The sequence below is a fragment of the Fringilla coelebs genome (assembly GCF_963513975.1).
Source record: "Fringilla coelebs genome assembly, chromosome: 12".
Classification (NCBI taxonomy): domain Eukaryota; kingdom Metazoa; phylum Chordata; class Aves; order Passeriformes; family Fringillidae; genus Fringilla; species Fringilla coelebs.
The window spans coordinates 22258151-22270021 of NC_140038.1; the positions used below are offsets into that span (position 1 = coordinate 22258151).

At 45.5% G+C, this 11871-nt stretch overlaps 1 protein-coding gene across 1 annotated transcript; it reads right to left on the reverse strand.

Moving 5' to 3' along the window:
- Positions 1-145: 145 nt before the first annotated feature.
- On the reverse strand, positions 146-10790 carry MAP1A (microtubule associated protein 1A). The gene is made up of 3 exons (XM_084214074.1): positions 2171-10790; positions 1289-1521; positions 146-357 (listed from the first exon to the last, which is right to left on the reverse strand). The coding sequence occupies exons 1-3, from the start codon at positions 10773-10775 to the stop codon at positions 202-204; spliced, it is 8994 nt and encodes a 2997-aa protein (XP_084070200.1). The 5' UTR covers positions 10776-10790; the 3' UTR covers positions 146-201.
- Between the last annotated feature and the right edge of the window lie 1081 nt (positions 10791-11871).

Genomic DNA, 11871 nt, shown 5'->3' on the forward strand with positions numbered 1-11871 from the left:
TTAGCTCAGTCCAGAAAATACAGAGCCCTGCACTTCTTCCTCACGGCATCCAGTGCTGAGCAAGATGGATACCCGATTGCCTGACAAATGGGAACCATGTAGAGGACTAAACCAGAGAAGAACTGGACTGTGATTAGATGGTGTCTCTCATGTTGCATCGGTGACTGAAGAATCAATGGATGAACACAAAATGTGGGAGATCTAGAATTCAATCTTACAGGCTGGAAAAGATTCGTCCTGCATCACAACAGTGCTGCTGCTTGCCAGTACCATGATGTTTAGCTCCTGCTGTTTCTCATGGGTCTGTTGATACCATTCTCGTGTTACCTCAGTATCGTGTGTTGGGATCAATGTCACCTGGGAAAAGAAAGCAGCAGGGATGATTGAGAACAACTGCAGTGACAAAGAATGCCCGTAGGAGCTGAGGCTAAAATTTCTTGTTAATTTTGGAACACTGTACCCTTGGTACTGCTTGTTCTATTTAGTGTCTTTCAGATGTCAGGTTCCGAGGCAGAGCTTTATTTTATACAGTACCAGCACAATGGGGCTCTGAACTGGCTGCAAACTGGCAGCACTGACACCATAATGATGAGAACGGCTGCAGTGCAGGGGAGAGCATCGTGCTCTGGAGCTCCAGAAACAGCCTCAGAAAAATCCTTCAGTGTGAAAAGGAACAATACTGGCAGTGTCACTCTAAATGGACACTAAATGGACACTATGTGCCCATTCACCCAGTGTGTAACTCAGGGACCTTGAAATATGAGGCTGCTTCATCTGGAAGCACATTTATACCTTTCTGTAGATGTCTTCAGGAGTGCCCACCTGGGGTGTCCTGCAAGCCTGCCTAAACAAGAACTCCGTTACAGAACATTCTTGTTTAAATGCTCTATTAGTAAGTTGATGTCAGAAAAATCTTCAGCAAGCCAGGCTAGCAAGAGATGCCACGGGGTGTGGGACACTGATGAAAATTCAGTTTGTGTTGGCATTTGATTTTGCTTGAGGATAGGCTCATCCTGCAGTAGGTAAGGATGAGTGTATGATCTCTCAATGCTTCCTCCCCTCAGGAGGATGTGGAAAAGAGGACATATCTGCTTCCATTCATACTATTTGGCAGTTGTCCTCCTCCCGATCAGTACAAGCAATTACTCTGCTGAGACTGCAAAATAGGGTGTGCCCAGTACCATTTGCTTCCTCTCAGTGTACTCCCTTGGGTATGTGATACCCATCTTCTTCTGAGCACTTGTGACATCAAAAGCGTGACACAGTGCTTTGCATTTCCATGACCTACCTGCAGGTTCTCTCCCCACTGAGCCTTCCCTTCCAGAAGTGCATCCAGCACTGCACGGCTCGGCTCTCCATTGGCTGCATCATTCCCACTCACAACATAATAAGATGCTCGAACCCGCTTGAAGAACTCTGGATCTGTGTTCTTCCCACTGCAGTGGTTGGGGATGTAGGCCAAGTCCACGTAGACAGGTGGACCCATAGGCACCGACAAACTGCTCTTAGGACTATTGGAAGCTTTGGAAAAGAGGAAACAAGAGGCTATCAAAACCCTTCTGCAAGGAACACTCAGATTAACACAAAAGGACTTGGATTCTAGAAAGACTTTTCCATTGCAGCAGTGAAGTTGAGACTTATCCATGCTCTGCTGCTCAGAGGTGACCTAGGGGCATTTCTGGGCCAGTGCTGTCACAGGTCTTGGGTGGGAAAGGAAGTTCTGCTATTTTTTGGGGCGAAGGATTGGAAAGCTTTAGGATCAGAAGCTTTTTTCTGGGGAAGGGAACCAAAAATCTCCATTATTAACTTTTGCAGAGTTGTCATCCCAATTAATATTTAGTCCTAATTTTTGTCAATAACCTACATTTGCTTAAACACACAGACACACCCCCTCCCCCATTCTGATGGCCTGTCTATGCTATCTGAGGGTATTACAGTAGTCTTTCTGGAAGATCCATCCTGGCTTCCTGCCATCTCTGTGAATCGCTGCTGCTCCTAGGACTCTCTTGCATTTTCATATCAACCTTTTGTACATCTCAACCTTATCACTGCTTATAACTTTTTATGCCTGACTGGGAAGATCTGTTCTCTGTTCTGCTGTGTTTAACCTAGTGCTTTTCTCTGTGTTAGACCTATAGAGATAATGCATTTTTCAGGAAGGATTTCTTACCGGGATTTGTTTTGATGCCATTAACAAGACTCTTGCCAGGGTTGCTGTGACTACTCCGGGATAACTCATCCTCTGGCATCAGCGCACTACGTGGTTTGGGCTTTTCTCCTCCATCTCTTTCTTTTTTGGCAGTGACAGACTTTGGAGATTTGTCCGATGACTGTTTCACAGGAGTGGGTGATCGTTTCCCTTTCACATCTAATTTCCGGGCTGGTGAGGAAGATTTGGGTTTGCTCAAAGGCTTCCTCACACCTTTGTTCTTTTCTTTTATGTCTTTCTTGGAAATTTTATCAGTTCTGCTCATGCTTTGCTCATTTAACAACATATCAGGGTCTACCATGCAGACATCAGGGTGAGGAGGGTGGGGATGGGGATCTACCATTGGAACAGGCTGAGGATCATGGCTGGACCTAGAACTAGCATGATGAGCATTCCCCACAGCTTTGTCCACTGGGAGGAAATCAGCATCTTCATCTGAGTCCATGTTGGCGTCTGCTGTGATGGATGGACATTCTTCAGTCTCAGGAGGGACATCAGAGTCTGACTGGGAGGTTCCAGAATCACTTACTGATGTTGGAGGGGTTTCCTCCACTGTGGCACTTTGCATGGGACTGCTCCCAGTGTGGGGTGGTCTCCCCTGCACTGAAGGGTGACCCTCCTCCTCTGAAAGGTCACTGTCTTCAGAGAGCTCATGGGGGCTTGGGTTGATGAATGAGGGAGAGAGCTCTCCCTTTCTCTGCTTGTATTCACATGAGGAAAATTTCTGTCCACAATCAGAACTGCCTCCTAAATGGGTCTCCATGTCATGGGAAGCATCTCCACAGTCCTCTGCTTTTTCACCCCTCTGCACATCTGGGAAAAATGGCTGGAAACTGTTTTCAGGGGACATCAGAGAGGAAGGACGGCTTTGCCTCTCTGTTTCCTCTTTGCCTGCGCATGGAGAAAAACTGCTGTCAGAATTGGGACTTGTTTTTTCATCTTTTGCCTCTGCTGCATGGTGTGTGCTTTGGAAAGCTGGCAGACTGGTGCTCACCTCTGTTGGACCATTAGCTGTGGTTTCATCTTTGTACTGATGATGAGAAAATGATGTCAACACATCAGGGAGAGATGTCAGTGGCAATGGCTGTTCTGCAAATGATGCCTTCTCCTCCAGGCTGCCACCACAGGGCTGCTGCTCTTGCTCTGCAGAGAATGGTGTGGGCTCTGAGCCCTGGCACTCTTTTCTGCATGGCAAGATGTGGTCACCCATGCCACAGGGAAATGGAGACCCACGTTCTTCAGCAAAGTCTTTGGTTTCAGCTGTATGTATTTTCACAGCACTATCTGGAACCAGTGGAGACACATTCCAAGCACTCCTGATACCTGATTCCCCTCCTGCACCTGCAGATGTGGAAAGCATATGGGAATAGAAACTTTCTGCTGTAGTCAGTATCACAGGAGTGGTGGCCTCAGATGAAGGTTCCTCTGACAGGCTGGAAGAGTCATCTTTCAGCTGCTGCTGGGTCACAGACTCTTTCTCCACACCTTTGGAGAACACCTTGTCTTCTTCATATGGACTCAGCGGTGAGAATTTAGGAAAAGATGAGTCAAGGCTGCTGATTTTCTCAGAAACCTCCAAGTACTCATCTTTGTTTCCCTGGGCTGACAGCAAAGCACAAGGAGACTCCAAAGAAAGAGAAATATCCCCTAAATGGCTTGTTGGGGTTTGCTTATGTCTGAATGTGCTGGCTGTTTCAAATCCAGAAGAGCTATCCATCCCTCTGCTCTCTACCCTCGGGCCCTGTTCATATACTTCTGTTTGTTTGCTGGAAGCAGATTTCAGGTATATGGCTTGCTCTTGGCACTCGGAGGCCACTGCTGTACTTGGATAATCTGCTACCCAGAAATGGGATTCCTTTGTGGATTTTTCAGCAGCCTCTTTCTTTTGTGAAGAATCATGGCACATTTCTGAAGTTTGCTCATCTCTGTCCGTGTCTGGCACGTCACCGTAACCAGAAACATATGTCTCCACAACAGCAGCTGATGCAGTCATCCTACTTTCATATTTCTCTTGCCAGCCTGGACCACAGGGAGAAGAAGCAGTGGAGCTGGGTGAAAGGGGCTCCTGACAATTGCTCTGCAGGAAGGGGTCTGAGACAGGGAACTTGCTGATGCCTGAGATGCGTGTATAGACAGTGCCTGAAGCTTCAGCAGGGCTGGGCAGTTTAGATTCCTTTTCAGACTTCTCCTTAGCACCTTTTTCTAGCTCTGAGTCACTTGCACTTTCTTCCCCTCGACCTGCTTTCTCATAGTATGTATCTTTGGGATTTGGGATTTCAGATTTCAGGGACGAAGATACCTGCTCCTGGCTAGACAAAATTATGTTCTCATCTGGACGACCAGCATCAATATAGGTGGATGATTTTCCTTGATAAAAGGTGTTAGCTGTGACGGTGGGAGAGGCAAATGCTGCGCTCACAGATGGTGGATGCAGTGCAGAGTCCAGTTCTCCTGGTAAAGCAGAAGACGCATCCAGTTTTTCCTGTCCTTCTGATGTCCTAGGCTTCCCTGTTTCAGACAAGGGCAAATATTTTTCATGGATGTCTCTATAGTCAAAGACTGAATCTGCTTTATCCTTGGGGGATGCTGGAGATGACAGTTCCTTCTCAGTAGAGGTATAAAGGCAGGACTCTTCTTCCTTTGCAGACACATGAAAAGTTTGACCTTTCTGAGAGTTCAGTGCCGTCACTGGCACCTTGTCGGTGTCACCTGGGCTGTGTGCACCCATGGCTGTGAAGGGGGAGGGTCCCACTCCAGACACAATTATCTTCTCATAGATGTCAGCATACTTGAAACTTCTTTCATCAGGGTAGGGAGTTGGTTCTCTTTCTTCTGGCTCTTGTCTTGGGGAAGTGTCATCATCTTTCTGTGTGTGGACCCCTTCCTCATAGGAATAAGGCTCAGGGGAACTCCTGGAATAGGTCTCTGGAGGATACACCTCTCGGATGGCAGTACCCACAGCCCCAGCACAGCTGAGAGCATCACTACTTTTTTGACCTGGGCCTTGTGCTGAAGGGGAGTGTGTACATTGCCCTGACAGCTCAGCACTCCTTTTTGTGGACTCTGCAATACATTCTGCTGCTCTTGTAGATTGCAACAGAGTAGATGCTGCTGCTGTCTGCTCTTTTCTTCCTGTAGAGTCATACAGACCTGCAGTGGATTTGCAGTCGTCGTCTTGCCTGCTATCTGACTTGTATTTGAAATCTATTTCCTGATACAAATCACTGATGTCTAATTTCTTTTCAGACATCTTCGATGGGACATCCTCCCATAGGGGTGGCTTGCACTGATCTAACTTGCAGGGCCTCTCTGCTCCTGGAGGTGCCTCCATCTCCTTTCTCACTGCAGACAGGGGAGAAGTCAGAACTTGGTCTAGTGATTTTGCATAGATATCTAGGATGGCTTTCTCCTCATTGTCTAAGCAGGAGTAATCTTGTTTAGAGGTCAACAGTGACTCTTGACTTTCTTTGCTTCCAGTTAAAGCTTTGGCCTGATTTTCCTCACCAGGGATATACTGAGGAGATAGAGGAGAACTTTCCCTTTGTGTTCTTTCTGGGACAGTGATGTCAGCAGGAATCACATCTACTTTCTTTGTTTCTGACATAGGTTGGGCACCCTTCTGTGTGTCTTCTTTGTAATCAAACGACTCCATCTTTAAACATTCAGTTTCTGCTTGCGGTAGCATGGGTGTGTCTTCAGCATGGTGAAGCTCCTCATCCTCCTCACTGGGTAATTGCTCTCCTCTCCCACTGTCTCTCCCTTCCTCAAGATACCCAAAGGCAGAACCCCACGCTTCCCTTTCTGCCTCTCTCCAGGTATGGCTGCCAGGCAAGGCAGGAGACAGGTTCTCCTCCCCTCCCAGTTTAGGAAGGGATTTTGTTTCAAATTCTGGCACCTCATCCAAGAATGTACACTCCCTCTCTTTGTCATACCTCTGCCGCCTTCCCTGAACAGGGACCTCTTCTACCTCTTCTGGAAACCACACTTTCTTCTCATAACTTAAATCTTTCATGCAAAACTTTTCCATTTCTGGAGATTTTTTTTCTTGAGGTTCCTTGAACATGCAAGATTTTGTGCCTTCAGTAGAAATGTGTGAACATGTTTTATCTTCACTTGGGCTAGATTCTGTAAAATGTAAGCTCTTTGCATCTGGTGATACTTCCTGAGAGTCCAAGCCTGCATTTCTTCCCCTCAACAGGCTCTTTTCTGATGCAGAAAATAAACTGCTGTCATCTGGAGACATTTCTTCAGTTGAAGAATCTCTGGGTGATGAGCCTTTAACTGAACTACTTTCTGGGCAAGGAGATTTTGATGCCTCTTTCAGTTCTTTGGCAGAAATTTCCAGTGATTTTTCGTATGTAGCTGGACTCTGGTCTGTGAAACACGTGGATTTCACAGCTTCTGAAGAGAATTTGTCAGTGTAGTTGGACACAGTTTTTTCTTTTGCCGATATCTCTTCTGTGAAACTAAGAGCTTTGATATCTTCTGGAGAAATTCCTTTAATAAAAACATCTGAAGAGATTTTCCTGCTGGAACTCTCAGTGAGAGAAATGGATTTGGTCTCTTCTGGGAAAATATCTTCAATGGAAGCATGAGAAGATTTCTCTTCCTCTGAGGTGTCTTCTGTTAAATACAGCAGTTTTCCTTCTTCACTAGTAACTCTCTTAGAAATATCTGAGGGTTTTTCTTTACCAATCCATTCTTTTGTAAAAGAAGGTGACTTGATGCCATCTGGTGAAAATTGCAAAGATTCGTCATTTTTAGATTTGCTTTGGCTTTTGAACTGTGGAAGATCCACATTTCCTAGAGAAGTTCCTGTGGTTGCAAATGGCTCAAAGGACAAGTGTTTTGGAAATCCCATTAAACCTTCTGTCATGGTTTTAGTTCCTTGCTCTTTTTCTGGTTTTGTGCTGGGACGCTGCTCATCCTCCCCGATCACCACAGTGTCCTGCTTGTGGTAAGAGAGCCAGGGCAGCTCCTCGCTCCTCACTGGTTCTTCCTGGCCCTCCTCCTCAGGAGACACTGGAACATCACTGCTCAAAGCCAGCTCATGCTGCACCGGTCCAGGCACTTCTCTTTCATGTCTGCATTTAGCCACGGATGCCTCCTCTTCTCTGAGAGGTTCACCCTTGGCTCCCTTCACCACAACAGAACTTTGGCCTTCCAGTTTCTTGGCAGCAGCATCCGTTTGTTTTTCAAATAGATCTGAATCTACTGTTTCCAGCTTTTCCTCCACTGGAGACTGGTGGAAGGGTGTGTGCCCTGCACTGGTGGGGCCAGAGGGAGTGGGAGAGGCCATTTTGACCGTGCTGTCATCGGGACTTGTGCATCGTTCTTCAGCCTCTGCAGAGTCAGCCTGGGAAAATGGTGCTTCCTCGGTAGATAAAGGCATCACCTGCGTGGGAACACTGATTATCACATTCTCAGGGCATCCTTGAGGAACAAACACAGGGGCATTGTAATGCCCTCTGAGTTTCTCAGGCATCTCAATATTTGGAGTCCCATCTTCTTCATCTTCTTCATCTTCTACTTCGTCATGAAGGTCCTTTTTTTGAGTTTCCACTTTCCTCTCTCCTTCTGCTAATGCATGGAAATCTTCAGAGGGTGGAGATTTAAAGCATTTATCTTCCTCCAAGGATGATGTAGGAGAAATTGTGCCAGCAGAGGGAACGTAGTCAAGACCTTGGGTTGCTTCAGTCCGAGAGGAGGGCATACTGTTTCCTGTGTCCAGAAGTAAAGAGCTTTTCCCAGTCTCTTCTGTTTGTGGTGCTGTTATGGATGCAACCGATTGATCCTCTGCTACTGATGTTGCAAAAGATGAAAGCTTGTCACATTCAGTAATGGAGGTAGCAGAAGATATGTGTTCCTCCTCAGCTAGAGGTGCTGCCACAATGTTTGTAGGATATGCCAGGATTTCAGACTCCTGCCCAGCATAGCCCTTGGCTGAAAGGTCAGCAGGAGGCATGGCCTGTATTCCATGTACTGCTTCAAAAGAGCCTGGATGGTCAGGAACAGAAATGTTATAGGCATTGACATCATACTTCAAGTGTGGGATCCTTTCTTCCTGTTCATCATGTATTTCTTCATCAGAAATGGTCTGTTCTGTTTCTGAGTAGCCAGGGATAGTTTCATCTTGGATATAAGAAACATGTTCTGCTGTTGCTCCTGGTGGGACTGGCAGGCTGCTCAAATATGACTCTTCCTTTGTTATGTCCTTTTCAAGTAACTTGGTTTTCTCATCCATGAAACTAAATTCTCTTTCCTTCTCTGTAATAGTAAACAGTTTGTCCTCCCTATCATCCTGATTCAGCCTACAGAATTCTCTATTCTTCTCCACTTTCTCCTCTGCTTTCATGTGCTGTTCTTCCTTTTCTTCCAGTTCTGCCTTTTCTATCACATCTTCTCTCTTTTCCTTCTCATCCTCTTCCTGTACCTCTGTCCCCTCAATATACTTTTCACAAGTTTCTGCTTCCCTCTGTTTTCTGTCCAAAGAGATTTTCTCCTCTTCCTCCTTTTCTTCCTCTCTGAACACTGGTGGCTGAGCACCCTTTGCCAAGAGGTCTGTATGTGATGGCAGGTGTTCTTTGTCAGGAAACACCTGAATGTCCTTGCCCTGCTCAGCTTTTCCCCCCCAGTATCTTATGTCATGGTTTTCATCTACTGTTTTTCTTTCATCCTCTATTTTTTCAGCAGAACCTCCCCTCAGCTCCCACTGATGGACTGCCGTTTCCTCTGCTGATGATTCTTTTTCCATATCAGTAGTAGTTACTGCCTGGTCAGGGGTCTTTCTTTTTAAAATCAGATCCACTTCAAGGTTACTCTGACCAGTGATATCAACAGAGTCTTTTATCTCTGCTTCAGGTGCTCCCATAATCTTATCACTAACCTTCATATCAGACCGTTCTTGAGTCAACTGCAAGGCCCCTCTCTCCTCATGCTTCAGTTCCTCAAAGTCCTTTGTAAGATCTTCTGGTGAAGACAGGACTAACCTCTGTTCCACTATGGATGTCTCTCCTGGATCCACTTGTACAGGTGCCTTCTCCATTGGTAATGTCTTAAGGTCAGCAGGTACCTTTTCAGGTTCTTTTTCAGGTTTTACTTTGATCTTCTCGGTTTTGAGTCTGCCTGGAAGTTTTGCCTTGTACAATGTTTTTCTTACTTCTGGGGTAAATGGTTTCAAGTCTGGTTTAGGAATTTTTTTGAGCTCTGGTTTGTTTTCTTTCTTTTTATCATCTTTCTTTGAATCTTTTTTCTCGTCTTTCTTTCCATCATCTTTTTTTAAGTCCTTTTTCTCCTTCTTAATCTCTTTCTTTTCTTTGTCTTTCTTCTCCTCTAATTTGGATACTTTTTCTTTGAGATGCTTTTTTCCAACCTTGTCTTTTGCCAATTTTCTTTTCTCAGCTTTGAGAGCATCACTCGTTTCTGTCTTTATCTTTTCATGTTTAACAGGTTTCTCAGGAAGTTTCTCTGTGTGTTCCTTAACCTTTTTTTCAATTTTAGCATCCTTTACAACTTCTGGTTTTACTTCCTTAATCCCCTCCTCAACTGCTTCTTCCTTCTTAACTTGCTTTGTCACAGATGGCTTGGGGGCAGACTTAAGACTCTCTTTACTGTCAGTTCTTTGTTTAATTTTGGTCTGCTTCAGCACAGGTGGAGGTATTCCAGAGGTGATATCTTTCTGAGTGGCTACTGGGTACCTCAGAAAATCTAGGTGCTTGAGTTTCTCAAGACCTTCCAATATCTTATTTTGAGGAGCATTTCCAGGAAACAACACCCTTACAATTTTCTCAGTTGGGCTGGCTGGTAGCCATACCACTAAGGCTGTGATAGATGTGAGATAGGGAACAGAAATTTCACCTTCTTTTCCACTTGCAAGAATGATACCAGTCTTTGCTTTACTATTGCCAGCCCATTTCTGCATTAGAAACTGCATTTCTTTACTGTCCTTGACAGGGTTCAGTATATACATGTCCAGCTTACCCACTCCCATTTTGTGGAAGAGCGTGATGGGCTCGATGGTGCTGCTCACCACCCTGTAGAGAGGCTCTGATTTAATGCCCAGTCTGTTGAGATACTGCAGTGTCATACACGCTTCTTCAATGCTCCTCTTTACTTTCATGGAGGCTTCAGGCATCTTCAGCTTTTCAGGAACATTAAAAAAAACCACCCCTAGCTCAGGAGAAATTAGGTTTTTCATCCAGTCACTGTAGTTGGTAGAGCCCTGGGATTGTTCCTCCTCTTGCTCAGCAACTTTCCTCTGCAGCAACCCATTGATGCCAGGCAGGTTGTCTGCACCAATGTGGGTGAGCAGGATTGAGTCAATCCTATCCAGGTGCCTTACCAGCTTCCAGAAACATGATTTCCTCTCAGAGCCACCATCCACAAGGATGTTAAACCCATTGACAGCAAATAGAGCAGAATCACCTCTTCCCCCAGGAAATATGTAGCAGCAGGGCTTAGAAAGCTTCAGAAAACCCCCTGAGGTGGGTGGCTCCAGGAGATCAAATGGAGATGGCACATCAACTGTCTCAGAGACATATTCTGCAAATTCAGACACCCCATCCATTTCTGGCAGAACTGGATCAGGATTCAGTTTCAGATTAATAATGTCCTGAAATCGAGGATGCCCAAGGTTGCTCCAGGATCCTTCTCCCAGGCACGACACAGTAAGAGAGGCCTTGGTATCTAAATCAGAGTTGCTGAGAATCTGGGTGACCTAATGAGATAAACACAGACAAATAAAGGTCAAATAGAGCTTTGAGACCTATACAGCACTTAAAAAAAAATGCAGCTAGTTAATGCAGAAATACTAAAAATACCATGAGCACTTTACCAACAGGAAACATTTGGCATAGAAGAAATAGTTCGAAAGCCCATAGAAAATCAATGCATAGAGCCATGCTCTCTTTTGATATTCTAATGTTTTTGGAAGCTTCCCACAGTTATGTTAAGACCCACTTTAAGAAATTTTGAGTGTTTGTCCCCTGCAGAGCCAGTCTGGAAGGCTATTTCAAGCTGAACACTTAAAGGAATCACCCATGCCTGCACCATGGAAAACTTAAGACACAGAGTTAAAGCAAGATTCCCAAGACAATAACATGAATTATTTATAGTATGCAATTTTTTGCTGGATTTCAAACCCATCTGTCTGTAAATCTGCCTGAAGATTACCCTGAAGGAGGGCACAGGCTGCATTATTCTGCCGTGCACTCTGAAGTGCTGGATTACGGCTCACACTCACCTCCGGATCTGAAAGTATCTCAGCAAACTTCTGGTAAGTGAAGGTCCCCGTCTGCAGGACCAAATCTCCTTCCTGGTCTGAGCTCTGACCACAGAGGATCAGTAGTTTGTGGGCTGATGAATCACACACAAGTGAGCGGACCTGTTCAGACAGGAGATGAGGCAGAGGGCTGCCGTCAGAATTCACCTGTACTCCACACCGGCATCCAGAATCCCGATCCCACAGACAGGCGATAGCTCACGTTATTCACAAACAGCCAAACCCTATGTTTTCTACATGCAAGGAAGTTGCTTATTGAAGAGGGAAGACACTGCTGCTGTCTGCCCAACACAGCTCCATGTCACACCAGACTTACTGTGTATATCCTGATTACTGGCAAGACCAGAACACCTGGCCTTTTCACCACACCTTGCAGCAGACT